The 22575-nt window shown below is 39.9% G+C and overlaps 2 protein-coding genes across 3 annotated transcripts; one reads left to right on the top strand and one right to left on the bottom strand.

Annotated features, from left to right (window-relative positions):
* Nucleotides 1-947: 947 nt before the first annotated feature.
* On the bottom strand, nucleotides 948-5705 carry LOC146707471 (cytochrome P450 3A30). The gene is made up of 11 exons (XM_085458833.1): nucleotides 5628-5705; nucleotides 5321-5420; nucleotides 5111-5224; nucleotides 4841-4929; nucleotides 4580-4728; nucleotides 4344-4471; nucleotides 4191-4257; nucleotides 3948-4108; nucleotides 1812-2038; nucleotides 1522-1684; nucleotides 948-1225 (listed from the first exon to the last, which is right to left on the bottom strand). The coding sequence occupies exons 1-11, from the start codon at nucleotides 5633-5635 to the stop codon at nucleotides 1148-1150; spliced, it is 1284 nt and encodes a 427-aa protein (XP_085314959.1). The 5' UTR covers nucleotides 5636-5705; the 3' UTR covers nucleotides 948-1147.
* Nucleotides 5706-15043: 9338 nt separating this feature from the next.
* Nucleotides 15044-22502, top strand: LOC146707472 (cytochrome P450 3A30-like). Of its 2 annotated transcripts, XM_085458840.1 has the most exons (13): nucleotides 15044-15081; nucleotides 15201-15253; nucleotides 15414-15513; nucleotides 17923-18036; nucleotides 18120-18208; nucleotides 18382-18524; nucleotides 18617-18741; nucleotides 19214-19289; nucleotides 19375-19535; nucleotides 19644-19711; nucleotides 20064-20222; nucleotides 20844-21006; nucleotides 21123-22502. In XM_085458840.1, the coding sequence occupies exons 1-13, from the start codon at nucleotides 15049-15051 to the stop codon at nucleotides 21228-21230; spliced, it is 1392 nt and encodes a 463-aa protein (XP_085314966.1). In that variant the 5' UTR covers nucleotides 15044-15048; the 3' UTR covers nucleotides 21231-22502. The 2 variants fall into 2 exon arrangements, with proteins under 2 accessions (XP_085314966.1, XP_085314965.1); XM_085458839.1 differs by lacking the exons at nucleotides 15044-15081; nucleotides 15201-15253; nucleotides 15414-15513 and adding an exon at nucleotides 17402-17725.
* Nucleotides 22503-22575: the final 73 nt, after the last annotated feature.

Here is a 22575-nt window from a genome sequence, read left to right on the forward strand (position 1 = left end):
AAAGCTTCTAAAACACAAAGTATATATTATTGTACATTTGGGCTAAATCCCATTTTAGTCTAATCAAGTGATATGGTTCTATAGTTGTGATGTAATGGCGCGGATTTCAGCTATTTCCAGCGTCATGTAGTCCTCCAATCCAACCTTAAGAACATTTAGTGTTTGCACTGTAGCTGGTTTGCCCGCCTCAGTTTTTTTTTTTTTTTTATCTCTAGCCTCTGTTTATAAACATGGAAAGAACAAGATGGACTAAAACCCGGAGAATGGATCAGTGAAGGGGCAAGAGCACATGAACTTAAGGGGAAAAGTGTCCACTCGAGGGCGCTGTTAGAGCAAAAAAAAAGAGGCTATTTTACTTCAGTGCTTCATACAGATATACATTTCTTAAGGTAAAGCTTTTTTTTGTTTGTTTTAACATTTGGTAATTAATGCTCTTACACAACAGCAGAAAGCACTCTTGTGTCTTTATCCCACTCAGGTCGTCCCCATGATCTAAGAGCCTGAGTGGTTAAGAAATGGGCCTGACATTTTAAACTTCTCTTCATTGGCTCCCTTTAAACCTAGAAATCAGGTTAAAATCCACCACATGCCTGTCATTAACCTTTTTCTCCATTTTCCTCCAGAGTTTTAATTTTTTTTTCCTATTTCTTGTTTGTGGTCTCTCTGTGCCCCCGACCAGGCCCCGCCCTGAGCCTTGTTCTGCTCGCTGTGTCTTCCAGGTCAAAAGAAATTTGTCCTCCACATCATCACCAAACCTTTCACTAAAGCAATTATGGGGTCTCTCTCTGGTACTGTAGGGCATTCACTTTAGGTCATATAATACCTTGAGTTGACTGTTGTTGGAAACTACATAAAATTGAATTTTAACATTTATTTTCCTAATGTGAGCAGCAAAGTGACTACATTCAGAGTTATCTGCAGCGCATAAAAATGACAGGACAGAGTAGAAGAATCTGGACATTCTTTATTGATTTTCAAAGATCAGTAAAATGGTTCATCTGTCACTCAGTTAAGAAAAAAGATGCAGAGGTACACTCTTGTACTGTTTTGGTAAAAAACTAGCATTTGCTTCTGTACACAAAAGGTTTGTAACGAGCACAATTAAGAAGAGAATCTTTCATTATCATTTTTATTTTTAGCAGGAAGGTTAAGAACGTGGCACCAGCTTCAGTTTGATTGGTCGTTTTGGTTGTAGCAGACCCTGGATGTCCAACTCAAAGGGGATCTGCAAGGAAGTGACATGTAAAATAAATGACAAATACACACAAAACTCTGCCTTCTTATTTCAGATCTCCAAACAACTTAAGGTGGAAAGCTGATGGAAAACGTAGAAATGCGTAAAATCCAATTGTTTTATGAAAGTGCTGTGCCAGTTCATGGCTTTTTATCTTTGGACTGATGTACACTGTGGATGCATCGTCCACATCACTATTAAACTAGCAGTGAATAATTTTGGGACAGGGCTCTTCATACAGCATAAAAAAGGCAATGGCAGTTAGAGAAGATGATCTGGGCTCTCACCTCGGTCTCCTTACACACAGAGAAGCTGTACCTCTGGAGGATCTCCACTATTGCAAGTTTCATCACAACCAGAGCAAATCGCATCCCAATGCAGTTCCTCGGGCCTGCTCCAAAAGGCATGTAGCTGTACGGATCAATTGTCTCCTTGTTTTCCTTGCTGAACCTGAGAACACACACACACACACACACACACACACACACACACACACACACACTATATTAACAACAGAAACTGGGATATATCCCACAGAGCTTCATTCTGCTTTGTCACATCAGACACCTTTCCGTACCTCTCAGGTTTGAATTTCTCTGGTTCAGGCCAAATCTCGGGGTCCCGGTGCATCGGCCAGGTGGGTACCACGACAACCATACCTTTTGGAATCACAAAGCCATTTATCTCCACACTGGCCTTGGCCACACGCTCCAAACGTGAAGCAATGGGGAACAATCGGAGAGACTCATTGATGACACAGTCGAGATACTCCATCTGCATTAGTTCCTGGTACTGGATGGGAGCCTGAACACAAGCACATAAACATGTCTTTCTGAGCCACTTCTTGATATCACCCACAAACTGGACTTTTGTGGAGTAGGGGTGGGTTTCAATTGTCGCTTTTCCGATTAAAATCCATTTTAGCTTGAATAACGGGATACTGATTCATTATGTCCTGAATAGATTTTAAATATACATGTACTTCGCCAGAATCACCAGAATCTCATGTTAATGTTTTCATTTCAACAACCACCAAACAGCTAAAACAGTAAATGAGAGCAGATAAACGGATTCGACACAAAGACGTAAACAGAAAGCGTGGATCCGACTCATCAGAGTCTGTGAGATGTCGGCTTTCTCACCCGACAGCAGGTACATGGACACGCGGTCAGGGCTGAAAGAGTCTGAAGCTGCAGGTTTTGTCACTTTCCAACCAAAATTCACTGAACCAGCAGCAAAAGAAGATCAAAACTAGCTTCGCATTAGATAAATATCCTCATTATTCCCTCTTACCTTTGCTGTTTTGCTTCCACCACGATAAAAATCCCACTTCCTGCAAAGCTCTCTCTTTCAGTGTATTTCAAGAACAGTTTACCATCTCAAATCTCTGTTTTCTGCATTATTCACTTGCTTACCCACCAGTCTACCGTTGTTTACAGCGCTGTTAGTCGCAGTTTTTTTAAATGACTTCTGACAAGAAAGTCTAATTTCTGCTGTTAATTCCCAAGAAATATGAAACCTTTAAAAATGATACAACAATCATTGCAAAACGCCTACCTGTGTCTCAAATAACACCTAACTTTGCACTGCTTCACTTCCGCAGCATCAGGTAATGTTCATATGTTGATTCAAGGTTTTCTTCAGTTTATGATCTACTGCAGAATATTTTTAAGGCTATCTGCTATAAAAAGCCAGGCCAGGAAAATCTACTTCATGTTTTTCTGTGTTTTATCTTTGACACAAAGGCATCTGCTGTGATGCTCACACCTCTGATGAAGTGTCACAAGTGCCAGTACTGATAAATGATCAGAGTTATAATATTTCTGACTGTCTGACGCAAAATTTACCCCCATTCAAATCGAATCAAATCGTGGATCGAATCAAATCGGAACCTTGTGAACCGAAATTGAATCTATTATAGAAATCAGTGACGACACCCAACCCTATTGTGGAGTTCTTCTGCCCTCTAGTGGTACAATTTAAAAACAGCTGTTTGGATTTCTGGTTGAGAGACAGTCTGTATGCACTATTGCAATGTAGTAATTAATCCAAGAAAATACACGAAATAAGGTCAAAGGAAATTAAATTAAAACAGCCTTGAAAAGAAATTAAAGAAAAAAACATAAAACTTCTTATAGGTAAATTTGGAGGTTTATTATGAACTTGATCATTATGCATTCAGAGGGCCCGGTGGTGCCAGTGTCCGGCAGCCTCGCCTCTGTCAGTGCGCCCCAGGGCAGCTGTGGCTACATGTAGCTTGCCATCACCAGTGTGTGAATGTGTGTGTGAATGGGTGAATGACTGAATGCAGTGTAAAGCGCTTTGGGGTCCTTAGGGACTAAGTAAAGCGCTATACAAATGCAGGCCATTTACCATTGTTAAAAGCTGACTTCTTCTTCTGTGAACTTTTTATGTTGTTTGCAAAGGAAGCTTGTGTTTATTGTGTCTTTGTGAAATGATTTTAACACCACTTTGCAGCCCTCCTTGGCTATCACAGCTCCCTGAGACAGCTGGATTAGCCCCCATCACCCCACGACCTTAAACTGGATAGAAGGAAATGGATGGATTTTCGTGTATAAATCAGGATGTGTGTTTGCATTAAAAGGGAGATGAGTCAAGCCTAAATCTGGAGTAAGGTGGGATCTCATCAAAGAAAGGTTTTTCTCACTTTAAGACTGCTATTCAGTTCCAGATGTTCTCACTTCTCACGTACCTTGTTAGGGAAGGTTGCATCCACCTCCTCCTGCAGCTTTTTCATCACCTGAGGGTTTGTTGCCAAATTGTAAGACAAGAAAGTGAGAGAGCTGCTGGTCGTTTCATAGCCAGCAAAGAGGAAAATCATTGCTTGGGAAAGGATCTCATGATCTGTCAGACCTGAGGAGGTAGGAGGGATATACACGTTAGAACAGCTTTAAGCTGGTTTTTCCATGTGTGGAGACGTGTGTCCGTGTATCACCTTTATCCTGTTTGGAATCATTATTTTGCTGAGAGTCGATCATTAGCTGGAGGAAGTCCACTCGAGTCTGGAAGTCAACAAACACAGTCTGAGAACAGCTGTGATTTTATGTCAGAACAGGTTATTGGTACAAACACAAACTCACAGCTGTACCTTTTGTTTGCTGCCCTCACGATCAATCTTGATCTTCTGTAGTGCAGCGTAAAAGAAGTCTGTCACAGATGCAGGGAAAAAGGAAAACTCCAATTTTTCCAATATGGGACCCATGAAAGGAAAGAAGGCTGAAATTAAACAAACAAGAGGACATTTATTAATGGAAGATGAAGGACAGCAGCTGCATTGATGATCTTGCATGAGCTGCAGTTATAAAAATGTAATGAATACTTTACCAACAGTGAGGAAGATGGGGTTGAAAAAGTCAAATTTCAGCATCTTTTTGATGTTCGTGACAAAAGGATCTGAGGGGTTGTTGAGAGAGTCGATGTCCACACTGAAGGCGGTGCTGGTTACCACATCCATACTGTAGGGTCCGAAAAACCTGCAAAACCACACAAACACATCAAACATGACCTTTATTATTGCAGACTTAGAAGAGATGAATCTGCGTTTTTTCTGATGTATTTAAATGAAAACAGTATGAGAGTTCTCACTCTTTCAGCTCTAGAGGTTCATCTTTATCTGCTTTCTTTTTCATGCTGCTGATCAGGACGGCTGAATGCTGCTTCATGATGTCAAACATCTGAGGCACAAACAGACAAAAAACAAAAAAGTCAACCCTGAATGCAATTTCAGCAGCACAGAGGTAACACTGTTTTTCTACATCTACATTCGGACTGAACAAAATCCTAAAGAAGGGAGCATTCATGTTAATAGATGTCTTTTTTGGCATTGTATTGTTTTCAGGGCAGAGAGGGACGTACCTCTTTCAATCTCCCAGAGGTGAAGGAGGGAGAAAGGACGCTGCGGATCCTCCTCCACTGATCATCCTCTGCAATGGACACAGCATCGTACAGCGGCCCATTCAGACGGAAATTCTGCAATAACATTCAAAGCAGCTGGTGATGAGGACAGACGGTCAGATTTTTTTTTTTAAAAAGAGACTGATTGAGTCGTATAATGTCCTTACTAACCCTGCGGTTTGTGAAGAAAGAGTAACACTCCTTTATCAGGATAGTTTTTACCATGGCGGGATCAGTGATACACAACACGGGCTGACGGCCATCAAAAATGCTGTACAAACAGTGAGGGGGGATTAATAAAACAATAATTAATATGTTCATTTTTCATGTTCACACACACACACACACACACACACACACACACACACACACACACACACACACACACACACACCTGTAAAACTGAAGCACAGATAATAACCATATTCTATATGCATTCAGAGTCACACAAACACACACTGTAGAAAACACTACTTACCCCCACATTTTCCCATATTTCTTATAACTTTCTTCATCAAAGTTAAAAAATCCCTGGAAACAAGAGCGATACAAAAGATCTAATTATTAAACACATCATGAGCTGTTTATGACGTAGAACACTGAACAACACCAGATCACACAAAGATCAAGTGTGTAGTGTTGGCTACACGGGGGCAGTACGCAGAGGTGTGGACTCGAGTCACATGACTTGGACTCGAGTCAGACTCGAGTCATTAATTTTATGACTTTAGACTTGACTTGAAAAAATGTTCTAAGACTTGTGACTTGACTTGGACTTTTACACCAATGACTTGGGACTTGAATTGGACTTGAACCTGTTTACTTGAAAAGACTTGATATTTTACTCCAAATATAAAATTTAACATGCATATTATATAGAGATTGAAAATGTGACGTCATTCTCGGGTAGAACCGCAAAGGATTCTGGGAACTCGTGGCAAGCGGTACTAGCGCACGCAGGCTTTCAATTAAAATCAGTTATACAGCGATAAAAAGAAACACAAAAATGTCAAGAAGCTGTTGTATTATTAACTGCAATAGCCGGTCGCATGACAGCCACGGGAAGCCGACGGGTAAAGAGATCGGTTGTTATCGGATTACGTCGTTGAAGAGAAATTGTTCGAGCCATGTTTCCGAAGTAACAAAGACTCGACGGTGGCCTGGATTGCAGCCATTCAAAGATCAAATATAACGTCCCAGAACCCTCCAGCTCACAGGTTAGTCTGCTCCAAGCATTTACACGAAGGTCAGTGTTTTTTAGTAGTTAATACGTCATTTTCATAACATAATTAGTGATATAGGTTACAAGCAAGTCTGGCGCTGAACAGAAATGATCGCGCTATGCTCCTTTATTTATTGTGTTTATTGTGCATAAATAGTAAATTATCCTGACACAATATTGCGTTTCGCTTCTGTTATTATGGTACATTGACAAAAACATATACTTTTATTCACAGGATAAAACAGGTTTTTGTATCACTAATTGTCCAGTACGATTACAGCATACAATATTATTGTCACTGCTACATTTCTGTGATGCTACCAGAAATTATTTCCACTACTAATTAATTACCGTTGAGCTCAAAGGTCCTATTAATAAACGGTTAACGAATGTGTATTTATGACGACGATTTGTGAGACTGGTAAACTTATGATAGGTACGATGGTCTTTACTTTCTACACGGTGCATTTCAAGGTCCTGCACCCATCCGTCGGTAAACTGTACCTGGGCTTGTTGCAGTGACCGGAAGTTACTAAACTTCATGAGTGTGTGCACTCACTCCAAGAACCGTATGATTATAAATATGCATATAAATATGCTAAGATGAGATAGCTGACTTCATCTAACTAGCAAATGTTGTCCAGGCTACGTTGGTGATACAGTTTTTTTAATGTGTATGATATTTTTGTCATGCGATTTTAAAGCGGGTCCTACAACCGTGTCGAGAAGGGAAATTATTTTACTGCTATAGTTAAATAATTGTCATCATTACCATTGCATTAATAATAAAATCTGGAGGTTCTTGATTCAGGGGTAGAACAGTGTGTGTCTTTCAGAAAGGCTAAAAGTCACAGGCTGACAGGAAACAGGCTTGCAGAGAGTTTGCACAAGCAGGAAGTTATTTTAAGCAACAGTATGATCATTGCTTTAACAATGTAACAGATAGCTTTAAGAAGGCCTTAAGCAGTTATGACTATTTCATACACAAGGCATATCTGTGCTTATTAAAGAGTTGGAGCTCGGTCAATCAATTGGGGGTCGGAAGCTTTGTTCGGCGCGATGTTCGGACAATCTATTGTGCAAGTGACTTGGAGCCATAGAAGGAATCGCAATACATGCTTACAAAACACTTATATCAGGTCATTTTATATTAAGGTTTTAGTAGAGGTTCTTGGTTAAAACATTTATTTAGTAGAAGACATACACATAGTCTCAGTGAGCTTCTGGTCTGGTAAAAGGTCAGAAGTGCAACAGGTGAATTGAGAAAGAGCATTTGAGGACGAGACACAGACAGTAGGTGAAGAGGTGACACAAAGAGCATGTGAGGTCAACACACACACACACACACACACACTTTAAATTAGATTTATTTAGAGGAGAGGTTAGTTATGTTTGGCTGTAACTGCAAAATTGTCTTGGTAAAAGAGGAACCGTTTCTTGGTGTCTCGGCAAGAAAGAGGAACAAGACAAGAACTGAAAGGTACACAGAAAGTACCAAGCCATGAAAATAGAAGATGATTTTCTGGGTGAAAAGTCATGATGATGTTGATCTGATCTATGTATAAAATGTATCTGTGACGCATGAAGGGGCGTCAGTAAATAAACCCTGATGCTATAAAATATCTGTTCATGCTTTGATTAAGTCGAAGACTACTTCCTGTCTGCGTACAGAGTTGTCTTCCCACGCGTGTATTCATTAAAATCATCGTTTGACTTCACCCGGCCGGATCGGTGTGGTTATTCTTCGATCACCTCTTGTACCCTTCCTCAATATTGAATCTTAACATTTGGGGGCTTCGTCCGGTTATTGAGGAGGGAGAGTTGGAGGTTTGGACGGAGAAATCCGGGGTCTTAGGTGGTCTGACGGGCAGACATGAATTCCAGTGGTCTAAGTGAGTGGGCATAAGCCGGCTTATCCAAAAGGTAAGGCACTACCTGTTGAATTATTTCCAAAGTGTGCCAAATTGGACATGATAAAATTTAAGTCTACTCACTGAAGTTACTGGTGGATGTCTGTTTTGATTTTGATGAAAATCTCATGAGTTGAAGCAGTTAGAGTTCTGCTAAGAAGAAATGAAAGTAGTTAAGAGTCTGATAAGAAAAGTTTAAATACTGGGTTGAAGTCCCAAAGAAATTGAGTTAGAGTCTCAAGTAGTTTGGTAGGGAATTGGTTATTGTGTTGGTTAGAGTCCAAATTTGGTCATAAGAGTGGACCTGAGTGGTCATTTTGTGAGTTGGAGTCTCCATTGACCACTAGGTTGCACCTGCCTCAGTTATACACTTGTTTCGGGTGTTGATTGTTGTTTCAAAATATTATAAATTATTCTAGAACGGCAGTTCGAGTCTGCTAGGAAGCGCAGAGCCCGGAGGTTACGCTCCCTCCTTGTCGTGGACGCGCGACATTGACCTCTCGGCGAAGAGGGTTAGTTCAGTGTGGTTTAGCTGTGGGGTACAGGGCATCCCGGAATTAAGCTAGGAGTTAGAGTCTCCTTACCGTTTGCAACGGTATCTGCGCTTTTTTGGCCAGCAGAAGTGGACTTCGGGCGTGTAACTTTAACCTAAAACTTCAAAGTTTGGGTTGGTTGACGCTTTTAAATTGAGTTAGGGATTTTAGAAATGAGGCCAGAAACAGTTAAAGTCTTGATACTGGTTAATTGGTGGGCGGTTATTTTAAATTTGTCTAAATTGGTTAGGCGCGAAAGCTGACAGATCTGACAGTGGTTGTAAATATAAGACGTCGTTGTAATATAGAATAAGAAAATTTGGTGTGAGAGATCTTTGTGTGTCGAGTCAGTAATGCACTGACTGCCTGCTGCTATTTTTGGAGGTGTGTGTGTGAGTGAAAATGCAAATGAGTAAGCAGTGAACTGTTTAAGCCACAGTTGGTTTTACAAATACTGCTGCAAACATTGTAGAGTGTGTGTTTAAAATGCCATTTATGTTTAGTAAAGGACTATAAATAAAGTTTTGAGTTGCCGTAGGGGATGCATAGTAACTGACTGAGTTTGGATGTAGATATATAAATAGATTGAGTGCACTGTATATACTTAAGACTAACACATCACTTTCAGTAGTAACTTTTCTCCAGCATTAGTTGCTGGTGGGTTTTATTTTTTCAATTTCTTGTGTGTGCGGTGAGAATTAATGGAGGTTTCAATTTTTTGTTTGTTTGTTTTTTACTTGCTCTTTTTGATTATGACAAGCATGTCTAAAATACTCTTAGGAAAGTGTGTTGAGTTATATTCCTTAACTCTAGTCACAGTTTAAGTGTGAATGCGGTGACTAGAAGCTTTGACATGATGAATAAAGGTGTGAGAGGTATTTCTTTGGTGATGTAAAGTAGGAGGTTTTAAAGTTTGAAAGTGTTTTTAATTTGAGAGAGGCATGAGTGATGTTATAAGAGTTTAGTTTATTTAAAAGGTGTGTGTGAGAGGATTATGAAATCATTGTGTGAATGATGCTACATTTTAGGTCAAAAGTTAGTAGAATTACAGAGGGTTTGTAGATTGTAAATACAAAATAAGTTTGATTAGCCTGGAGAAACAGCAAAGCAGCTTGAGCTGCTCTGAGCAGCTGCGTGCGGTGTGTGTGTAACAGGAAATGGTGTGGGTGACAGGAAGTTTGCATGCCCATATAAGGTGATGTGTGAACAGAGGAAGTCTGAGAGAGAAGTGTGTGCGTAGGCAAAATGCAGAGTGTGTGCGTGAAATAAGGGAGTATTGTTTTTACATGAAGGTTTAGTAGAACTAAAGTAGAACGTTACAAACAAACAGATAAATAAAGTAAAATGAAGAGAGAAAATAACTGACAATTACATTAATGAATAGAAAACACACATACACAAAGTGCCATATGAGAAATTATTCTAGGAAGGAGTCAGAATTGAGATAGCTTATTATAGAGATAGTTTAATATAAGATGCAATGAAGGAAGCAGCTTACATTCCTTTAATTCCCAGAGCCAGTGTGTTCCCTCCCCTGCCCACTTGGGCCCCGTATCAGGCGAGTATGGAAGGCTGGATAGCCCATGACGGGTAAGATCCCACCTCGAAACCCTGGGACAACCTAAGGCAGGCACAGTCACGATTACTCTCGGCTTCAGTAAGAAGACGGGTCCTGACGGGTAAGGCCGCTGGGCTAGGGTGGAGGTGGAAAGTGGCAAGTGGAGCCCTACCTTCTGGCTGAGGACAAGGAATGCTGCTATTTAAGCTTCTTGAGAGATGACTCAGTATGCAAATTAGCTGGAGTGTGTGGTGACGAAGGAACTTCCTGAGTGTGTGTGTGACTGTGACTTTCAGGAAGAGGAAGCACGGCAGACAAGAGGAGTGCAGATTTGGGTAGGAAATTTATAGTTTAGTGATTATATGATGTCGTAAGGGGTCTTATGCTGAATTTAAGAGTATAAGGGGGTGATTTTTGTGTGCAAATTGAGTGGTTTTAATGAGACTTTTGGTGTATTGAGGAGGTGAAATTATGTGGTGGCAAGATTTGTGTGTTTAAGGTTGTTGTGGTGATGGGTTGATTCTGTCAGGTAGGTTGTTGTTGGTGTTTTTGTTTTAAATAGAGGGAGTTTTAGGAAACATGGACATGTCTAAAATTGGGCCCATTATTTTGTAACAGTGCACTTAAAGAAAACCTGTCAGGTGATTTTGTTTTGTTTTTATGAGCTAACAATCAGCTCTATTTTTCATTTCTGTTTTAAGCAGGCCTGCAACAGTGAATAACAGCGCTGAAAATTCTCGGGAAGAGCAAATATAAGGGGGCTTTCCAGATTACAATTGGCTGAGGAGAGCTACCTGGGGACAATTCAGGTCGTAAGTCCCTGTAAAAAGGATTTTATGCGAGTCAATCCAGTCCAAAAGCATAAAGAAATATTTTCCTATGGAAAATAAAAAATGACGGAGCTCATTTTGCTGAGGGTGGAGTATCTGATCGTGCGGGAGGCTCCACTATCAGCAAATACATGGTGTGACTGCATGTGAGTGAATGTGTGACTGGATGAAGGTGAGGATGAATAAATGTGGATAAACAATTTGTTTTTACCAGAGAAAATTTCTGTTTTGTTTTATTAGGTGGGGTTAGATTATGGGATTATAGTATATTGTTGGGAGAATGCCAAATGCTAAAGGGGAAATATTTTTTGATGTAACTTAGTTACCATTAATTGTAGAAACACATGACTGATAACTGTTCTGTTTTAAGTTTATTTTATGACATACATTGGATCATGAGTGGGGAAACTGAGCATTTTTAAGTTTTGTATAGTATCTTGACACATGAAATGTATCAAGATAAAGGGGGGTTTAGGGTTTATTAATTTAATTGTTTAATAATTTAGGATCATTTTAGGACCTTTTGGGTTTTTGATCATTTGGATATGGTAAAACTGAAACTGTTATTTTTAAGTTAAGGTTAAAGGATTAAAAGTGAACTTATCACGGTTTGCGAGGCAAGCCGTGTGGAGTTGTAGAAAAGGACCCAAAAGGCGGCAGCTCTGGTGCAGGTGAATATTTATTTACAACGGTGGGCACAAAACAGCACTGGTGGAAAAACAAGAAACCGGAAAACTGGGTAAGCTAATAACACAAACCAGAAACGAGGATGCAGGGAGGTCCGGGGAAATACACACAGAGAACATAGGGAGATTACACACAGGTGGGAAACACAGGTGACACTGATAAACATAACGAGACAGGGCAGGAGTGAACACAACATTACGCATACTGACGAGAGACTGTCAAAGTAAAACAGGAAGTACACAGAGGTTCAGACAGGAGGAGAGAAAGTACGGGGAGAACACAGACATAACAGGCTGGGGGAAACATGGAATAAACACAAAGAGAGACGAGAGCTCATAAATACACAGAGGGGCACAAGGGGGTAAGAGTCACAAAGGGAAAAACACTTAGGGAACACCACAACAGGACACCTCAGAAAACCTGGCCTAAATAAGGAGCGAAAATACAAGGAACCAAGAATACTGGGCCAACATGGCCCAGGACCATGACAGAACTGAATCCTGTTTAGAAGATACAATGCCGGTTTTTCAAAGCTGTGAATAAATCTTAGAGGGAAAATTAGTGAGGGTTGAAGGGGTAGAACAGCTTTGATTTTTGATCTTTAGAAGAAGTGGTTATAATGTAGGCTTACACATACAGATATTACATAGGAGGTATTTTTAGGATAAAGGGGGAGCTTATAAATAGAAATGATTTTTATACATATTGCATTTTGTGCTTTTAAAGGAGTTGTGGCTCAAATTTGTCTCTGGAGGGTCACGAGCCTTTGGCTAGCGCTATGATTAGCCAATCTACTGTGAGGATAATATGAGTTCATGAAGGATTGCACACGCTTACAGACACAGAGTTAAGAAACACACATGACAGTATTGATTCCAGGCAAAAGGCCCTAAATTCATTTAGCTTTTAACTGAACTTAAAGAAGGACCAAAGAGGAAGGAAAGCATATATTTTGGTTAAGTCTGATAAACTAGAATTAGGAGGTATTGTTACATTAAAGGGAGCAAAATGAAATAAAAAGGCTATACCAAAACAGGTGATAACATAGGAAATGTGAGGTTTTAAAATGAAGTTAGTGTTAACACATAGGAGTTGTTTCAAGGCAGCATTTAGCTATGATGAAATGTATACAGGAGTAATTGCTTATATGCTTAAACTTAATTGATTAAAGTGGTTGTTTTCTTTTAGAGTAGAGGAACTTGTAGCAGTGACAATTTGTGCACAGGATGTTGATGATCAGATAAGGGAAAAATAGAGCGAGCAACTGGACGTGAAAGCAGGGCTTAAAGAGTTCTAAAGGGATGAGTAACGTTGAAGAGTATAGATAAATACAAGTAAATAAGTTAAGAAGATAATTAGGATCAGGCTTTTGATTAAAGAGTCCCAGATAGGATAAGTTAGGGAGATGCAAGAAAAGGTGTTTTGTTTCCTTTGCAGAAGATCTCGGCGACCACAGGAGGGGCGAGGATCCTGGAGATCTCGAGGTTCGAGACCACCAGAGAAGGGTCTGCGTGAGGACACAATGTATTGTGACCTCTGGTGTTCCAGAGGTCATGAGTGGGAGTGTCGAGAAGGGAAATTATTTTACTGCTATAGTTAAATAATTGTCATCATTACCATTGCATTAATAATAAAATCTGGAGGTTCTTGATTCAGGGGTAGAACAGTGTGTGTCTTTCAGAAAGGCTAAAAGTCACAGGCTGACAGGAAACAGGCTTGCAGAGAGTTTGCACAAGCAGGAAGTTATTTTAAGCAACAGTATGATCATTGCTTTAACAATGTAACAGATAGCTTTAAGAAGGCCTTAAGCAGTTATGACTATTTCATACACAAGGCATATCTGTGCTTATTAAAGAGTTGGAGCTCGGTCAATCAATTGGGGGTCGGAAGCTTTGTTCGGCGCGATGTTCGGACAATCTATTGTGCAAGTGACTTGGAGCCATAGAAGGAATCGCAATACATGCTTACAAAACACTTATATCAGGTCATTTTATATTAAGGTTTTAGTAGAGGTTCTTGGTTAAAACATTTATTTAGTAGAAGACATACACATAGTCTCAGTGAGCTTCTGGTCTGGTAAAAGGTCAGAAGTGCAACAGGTGAATTGAGAAAGAGCATTTGAGGACGAGACACAGACAGTAGGTGAAGAGGTGACACAAAGAGCATGTGAGGTCAACACACACACACACACACACACACTTTAAATTAGATTTATTTAGAGGAGAGGTTAGTTATGTTTGGCTGTAACTGCAAAATTGTCTTGGTAAAAGAGGAACCGTTTCTTGGTGTCTCGGCAAGAAAGAGGAACAAGACAAGAACTGAAAGGTACACAGAAAGTACCAAGCCATGAAAATAGAAGATGATTTTCTGGGTGAAAAGTCATGATGATGTTGATCTGATCTATGTATAAAATGTATCTGTGACGCATGAAGGGGCGTCAGTAAATAAACCCTGATGCTATAAAATATCTGTTCATGCTTTGATTAAGTCGAAGACTACTTCCTGTCTGCGTACAGAGTTGTCTTCCCACGCGTGTATTCATTAAAATCATCGTTTGACTTCACCCGGCCGGATCGGTGTGGTTATTCTTCGATCACCTCTTGTACCCTTCCTCAATATTGAATCTTAACAAGGCACCAAGAGAAGATCGCATATCACTCCAGTCTTGGCCTCCCTTCACTGGTTGCCTGTAAATTTTAGGTTTCAGTTTAAAATTTTAGTTCTAACCTTTAGGGCCCTGCATGGTCAGGCTCCTCAATATTTATCTGACCTGCTGAAATCACATACACCTTCTCGGGCTTTAAGGTCATTAGATCAGAGACTGTTGGTGGTACCACGCACTCGTTTTAAAACTCGTGGTGATCGGGCCTTTCAGACTGTGGCACCACGGTTGTGGAATTCTCTCCCACTGTCTCTTCGCTGCACGGACTCCATTGATTGTTTTAAGAAACAGCTGAAGACATTTTTATTTAGAAAAGCATTTGATTAATTTCTTCTTATGCTGTTTTTATAGTTTTATTGTCTTACATTGTTTTATTTACTGTTATATTGTTTTATATTCCCATTTTCTGTGTTGTAAAGCACTTTGTGATTTTTATCTGTGAAAAGCGCTATATAAATAAATTTTACTTACTTACTTACTTACTTACAAAGCCAGTCATGTACTGGGGAACAATAGCCAGGCACAACCGTGTATGTAAATCCTTGTGATTGCTATTTGTAAAGATCGAATGATTTGTACCAAGTTCAGAAGGATACAGTGAATAATGTATAACATATCTTGGTGATAAATATGCATTTCCTGTTAACAGGTTCACTACTTAGATGACTACGAATGTGCTCAAAAGTATGGGAGGATATGGGGGTGAGTTTGTAAAACTGTCCATATAAGAGCTTGTGCGTGTTTTTAATTTATTTCTTTGTTTTTGTCAGCACAACTGGAGCCAAAGTTCCTTCAGCAATTAAAAATATTTTCCACTACAAATACCTCCCAAAATGCAGATGTGTTCTGTGTAAATGTTCAGTGTGTATGAGTTCAGGAAACCCATGCTGGCTGTGATGGATCCTGATATGCTGAAAACCATCCTGGTGAAGGAGTGCTTCACCTACTTTACCAACCGCAGGGTGAGAACACGAACATGAAATGAACACTGACTGAAACAAAACACCCAACAGTCTGTTATAGTAAAACTTTGTGGTAACTAGTAACCCTGGGATATGATTGTTTTTTGTTTTTTCCAATAAAACGATCAAAACAATCAAAATGATCAAATCATCCTGCTGGAAATACAAAATTTCAAGAAATGTTTTCGCGAGTTCCCTCAGTAACAACAGAAGCTGAAAACACTGAAAACTGTGAAAATCCTCTGCTCACATAATTTCCATCCATGTTTCAGATAAACTCTATTCATGATTATGATAAATACCACTGCACTTGAATATGACATACAGTCAAGCTTTGCTCTTTCGTACCTTTTATCGCTGGAAAAAAGTGTGATATTCGACCCAAAGGTGGTTGAAACATGCTAATGTTAGCATGTGTACATACAGCATACAACAGTAACATATCAAGCACGCTCACTTTCTGCTCTGATATGGCTCTTTAGCTTTTAAAATTATATAATAACACTTTTAACATAGCACAACTTACACTATCAGTCAAAAGTTTGGACACACCTTCTCATTTAATGTATTTTTATTTTTATTTTTACTACTTCCTACATTGTAGATACAAACTGAAGAAATCAGATATATGAAGAAAGATATATGGAGTTATGTAGCAAAGTCTTATATTTTAGATTCCTTAAAGTTGCCACCCTTTGCTTTGTGACAGCGCTGCAAATCCTTGGCCTTGTTTCAATGAGCTTCATGATGTGATCACCTGAAAAGGTTTTCACTTCACAGGTGTCCCCTGTCAGCATTCATTTGTGGAAATTCTTGCCTTCTTAATGGGGTTGGGACCATCAGTTGTGTCAGGTTGGTACACAGTTGACATCCCTATTTGACAACTGTTAGAATTCCTATTATAGGAAGAACCAATCAGCTAAGTAAAGAGAAACGACAGTCCATCATTACTTTAAAAACTGAAGGTCAATCGAGAACATTGCTAAAACTTTGAATATTAATGTTCCCAAGTGCAGTCGCAAAAACCATCAAGAACTACGACGAAACTGGCTCACATGAGGACCTCCCCAGGAAAGGAAGACCAAATGGTAAATGGCCTGTATTTGTATATTGCTTTTACTAGTCCCTAAGGACCCCAAAGCACTTTACACATCCAGTCATCCACCCATTCACACACTGGTGACGGCAAGCTACATTGTAGCTACAGCCGCCCTGGGGCGCACTGACAGAGGCGAGGCTGCCGGACACTGGCGCCACCGGGCCCTCTGACCACCACCAGTAGGCAACGGGTGAAGTGTCTCGCCCAAGGACACAACAACCGAGACTGTCCAAGCTGGGGCTTGAACCGGCAACCTTCCAATTACAAGGCGAACTCCCAACTCTTGAGCCACAATCGCCCCCAAGAGTCACCTCTACTGCTGAAGATAAAATCATCTGAGTCACCAGCCTCAGAAATTGCAAGTTAACAGCACCTCAGATTAGAGCCCAGATAAATGCCACAAAGAGTTTCAGTAGCAGACACATCTCTACATCAACTGTTCAGAGGAGACTGTGTGAATCAGGTCTTTATGATCAAATAGCTGCTAAGAAGCCACGACTAAGGAAAAGCAACAAACACAAGAGATTTGTTTGGGCCAAGAATAACAAGGACATTAGACCAGTGGAAATCTGTGCTTTGGTCTGATGAGTCCAAATCTGAAATCTTTGGTTCCACCTGGCGTGTCTTTGTGTGACACAGAAAATGTGAACACGTGGTCTCTACATGCATGATTCCCAGCGTGAAGCATGGAGGAGGTGGTGTGATGGTACTGGTGCTTTGCTGGTAACACTCTTGGGGATTCATTCAAAATTGAAGGCACACTGAACCAGCATGACTACCACAGCATCCTGCAACAACACGCCCTCCCATCTGGTTTGCGTTTAATCGGACCATCATTTATTTTTCAACAGGACAATGACCCCAAACACACCTCCAGGCTGTGTAAGGGCTGTTTGACCAAGAAGGAGAGCGATGGCCTGGCTTCCACAGTCACCTGACCCAAACCCAGTCGAGATGGTTTGGGATGAGATGGACCTCAGAGTGAAGGCAAAAGAGCCAACAGGTGCTCAGCATCTCTGGGAACAAGACTGTTGGAAAACCATTTCAGGTGACGACCTCATGAAGCTCATCGAGAGAATGCCAAGAGTGTGCAAAGCAGTAATCAAAGCAAAGGTCGGCTACTTTGAAGAATCTAAAATATAAAACATATTTTGAGGGTTTTTTTGTTTACTATATGATTCCATACATGTTCACTCATAGTTTTGATTTGCATCTGCGAATCCTTTGCCTTATCATTGTACAAGTATTTACAGCTGTTTGCCAAACACGTGCAAACATATAACCACGACTTAAAACCACTATCTCTCTAGAACTTTCGTCTGAACGGAGATCTCTATGACGCAGTGTCTCTGGCTGAGGATGATCAGTGGAGACGGATTCGTAACATCCTCTCTCCCTCCTTCACCTCTGGCCATCTAAAAGAAGTAGATGGAGACATATGGAGGTTACAAAAGAGTATTATTTGTCTTCACCATTGTTTCACTTGCGTTCTTTTCCTCTGTTCAAGATGTTTAGCATCATGAAGCATCATTCGCACAAACTGACAGACAGCCTGCAGTCCAAGGCGCACAATGATGAGGTCATTATTGTGAAAGAGTGAGTGATACCATCCAAGCTACGTTTGTAAAACATTAAACCTCAGATTTTCCCCCAAGATGAAAAATAAATGTGTTAGCTAAAGGAACTTGTGGGCTGATTTTGCAGCTGTGTGGAGCAAACAGTTGAAGGCCTTGAATGTGCCACTGCTGAGTACAATGTGTGCATTCCAGCTTCTTTGGATCCTACAGCATTGACGTGATGGCAAGCTGTATATTCAGTGTGGATTTTGACTCAATCAAGAACCCTTCAAATCCCTTCATCACCCACGCAAACCAGATGTTTAAATTTTCCATTCTTCTTTATATTTTTCAAGGTGCTGCCTCTGTTTTGTTTTGGGTTTTTTTGTCTTATTATTAACAGATTTATTTGGTAACCAAACGTTTTGACCCATTTTTTCTTTCTCAGCATGCTTTCCAATTTTTCTTCCTCTCCTGGAGTGCCTGGGTGTCTCCTTGTTCCCCAAGTCTTCTACCGCTTTCTTAAAGTCAGTTGCGGAGAAGGTCAAAGCCGAACGCATCAGCTCGTCCCAGGTTTGGACAAACACAAGCTCGGTATCGTCATAAATATAGTCTTGTCTCGCAGCTCATCGAATGCTTAGCTACAATGAAACTTGCAGAAATCCAGTTGAGAAACCACTAACAGATGACTGAAACAATCTCACCTCATGACCTGTTTACATGTTTTAGTCACATCGTGTGACCTTGATTGTTAAATAGAAATATCCAAATATGCCTACCAAATCTCCTGTGATCTCAACATGGTGTGCCACACATGCCTCACATATAAAAAGATCACCAGAAGATGCGAGGTTTCAAATTTCCTAAAGAGAATTATTGGCGCCAATTCTTAAACTCATATTCCCTGATTTTAGTTTTATGGTAAATCATTTTTATGTGTGTGTGTTTGAGGTTCACCTTCACATGCGGGCATTGTTTCAAGTGCTTGTTCAGATATGATGTAAAAGTCATTTAATCAGATGTGTTTTCGTATGACCTGTTTTAGGCTTCAGATGATATGCTTCAGCATTTGATCAAGTGTCAGACAGCCAGTGAAAATGACAAAGAAAAGAAGCATAAGGGTAAAAACATCACTACACATAGAGTCCCTGTGGTCACATCTATGCACATCAGATGTCTCATGCCCTCTTCTGTTGTTCCTAACAGGTCTTACTGAACACGAGATAATTTCCCAAGTGACCATGTTTGTGTTTGCTGGCTACGAGACGAGTGCCATCGCTCTTGTTTTTTTAGCGTACAGTTTGGCACGAAATCCTGAAATCATGAAACGCCTTCAAAGTGAAATAGACTCCACTTTCCCAAACAAGGTAGAATCAAAGTTTCTGATTATGGAGTTGTTTTCTTAATATTATTTGATGAAAACATTAAATCAGAGCTGTCTTTAACCAAAATTGTGATTTGTAACAACCTTATAGGGTCCAGTTGAGTATGAAGCTCTGATGCAGATGGAGTACCTGGACAGTGTGGTCAGTGAGTGTCTGAGGTAATGAGCTTTTACTTGTGCTTGCTGAAAGAATATACACTATGAGACCGCGTGGTGACAAAGAGAGAGCGTAGGAGCGTACCACAGCCAATAGGACCTGAGTTACAGGCTGTGTAAATGTGTGATCTAAGACAGTCCAGCACATACTTGCAGGTTGTGAGAGGGCATGCAAGCTGGGACATTGCACATGGATTGCACAAACACCAGCATACAAGAATAATTTAAAAAAAATTGCCACCTAGTGAAAAAACATATACTCATACCACATCAATCCAAATGCCAGTAGGAGTGCTTGTGATTGCATGCTTAGTGAAATACAGACATTTAAAAAGTATTCCCATTTTGTCAACAGGCTGTACCCCTCAATTCCACGTCTGGAACGAGTGGCTAAAGAAACTGTAAAAATCAGTGAAATCACAATCCCAAAGGGCATGCTTGTTATGGTTCCAGTCTACGCTCTGCACCGTGACCCGGAGCTGTGGCCAGAGCCAGAGGAGTTCAAACCTGACAGGTAGTTAGCAAATTAGCAAGTTAGCAATTTATCTTATCGTTCTGAAGACAAATAGCAACAATTCTGCAAAGCTACTTATCATTTACTTAAGTCATGCCAACAAGGAATTTCCAAGTACAGCCTTTCTCACTACTGGGGATTCTGAGGGATGTTGAGGGTTGTTTACTCATGCAGTCATTCACTGCCAAGATTAACCCTGTAAAACTTAAAACAACTAAATAATCCATAGAAAGTTACATTTCAAACAATTCAGTTTTTATTGAACCTTCTAAACTAATGTATTAATTCATAAATAACAGTTTGCACATTTGTTCCATAGTTTAATATCATTTTTGCTACATCTGGCATTTTTATGCAATTTCTTTCTCACAGTAGGCCTGTGTCAGGTTACTGAGGAAAAAATAAATCACACACAAAAACATGATATGCTTGGCATTACAACATTAAGCATATTTTCTTTTGTAAATATCTTTGTATTATATTTTAAAGGACATGTTATTAGGGCAGCATTTAAACACTTCTGTTATATGATTCTATTAATCAATTTAAAGCAGTCATAGCAGGCAGAAAAAATCATATAAATTGTGGGTATTTGACATATTTTTTCAATTTGTTTTACAGATTTAGTAAAGAAAACAAGCAGAACATCAACCCGTATACTTACCTTCCATTTGGGGCTGGGCCAAGGAGCTGCATGGGGACGCGATTTGCTCTGATGATGGTTAAACTGGCCATGGTGGAAGTTTTGCAGAACTTCAGCTTCTCAGTCTGCAAAGAAACAGAGGTGACTGTGTGTAAATTGCAAACTTAGCTTGACATAATTTCCTTCGTGCAATAAGAAAACAACATTTGCTGTCAAAAACTGATGTTTCTGATTTAGTGAATTTGTTCGGTCCTCAGATCCCCTTAGAGATGGATGTTGCAGGCTTTGTCTCTCCGGTTCGACCAATCAAACTAAAGCTGAAGATGCGTTCCATCAGCTCAGCAAATGTGGATCCATGTAACTAGAAAGCGCTCAGAGATTAAAATGCAAGAAAAACTCTGGGTATGAAAATACCAATTTAATATATTTTATTAATGATCATCTACTCATTTCTTGTCAGTTGGTTAGAATTTAAAAAAGCAGTGAATAATCACTAATCACTGACATGTCACATCATTAAGAAGTAATGACACAGAGTGCCTCACTAACATACAGAAAAAGGTGGAAGATTTACATAAATATTTGGAAAGAGACAACTTTTTAAAATAATTTTGTTTCTGTACATTACCATGATACATTTTAAACGAAACAACTGAGATGCAGTTGAAGGGCAGACTTTCACCTTTAATTCAGTGGGTTGAACAAAAAGATTGTGTAAAAGTGTGAGGAACTAAAGTATACTTTAACACAATCCAATCATGTCAGGAGCTCAAAAGTAATTGGACTAATTAAATAAGTGAAAATACAATGTTCATTTCTAATACTTGGTTGAAAACTCTTTGCTGGTAATGACAGCCTGAAGTCTTGAACTCTGATGCTGGGTTTCCTCTTTTTTAATGCACCACCAGGCCTTTACTGCAGCGGCTTTCGGCTGCTGTTTATTTGGTAGACTTGGATATCTCCCTGGAGAGTGTTGTTCACTTGCTGGTTGTTTTCAAGGGGTTTCTCTAGGAAATGATTCTGCGATTATCCACCACTGTTGGCTTCCGTTGATGTCCAGGTCTTTTGGTATTGCTGAGTTCATCAGTGCTTCCTTTGTTTCTCAGGACGTACCAAAGTGCAGATTTTGCCATTTCCAATATTGTAGGATTTGTCAGCTTCACAGCTTAAGGATGGCTTGTTTCACTTGCACGGAGAGCTCCTTTGACCTCATGTTGTCTCTTCACAGCAAAATCTTCCAAATGCAAGCAACACACCTCAAATCAACTCCAGACCTTTTATTTGTTTGATTGATAATGACACCACGAAGGAATTGCCCACACCTGCTCATTAAATAGCCTTTGAGTCAATTGTCCAAAACAAACAAAATCACAGATCTATAATGAAAGGGTCATGGATGAAGGCTTAATTTAAAGGCTTTAATTTTACACATGTTAAATTACTCTTTCATTGGAAAAGTGATACATAAACATATTTGGGAGACAGCATCTCTTAACTGTGAGAGCTCTAAAAAAAAGCCGAGAGAGTGGGAGGAAGAGAGTGGGTGTGGATGCTGCTTATCTTCCTGGAGGAGCATTTTTCATTTGTTTTATTCTTATTAACCCTGCTGTTCATTAATAAACTATTCTTGCAACAGACACAGCTCATCCTCCGTGGTTTTCTTTGAGTGCATTTTCCTAAGTCAACTAAACACAAGCTGATTGAGAGGCT

Source organism: Copadichromis virginalis, linkage group LG6, assembly GCF_057382275.1.
Source record: "Copadichromis virginalis isolate Kocher_CV1m ecotype Utaka linkage group LG6, C_Virginalis_male_GT1.1, whole genome shotgun sequence".
Lineage (NCBI taxonomy): Eukaryota > Metazoa > Chordata > Actinopteri > Cichliformes > Cichlidae > Copadichromis > Copadichromis virginalis.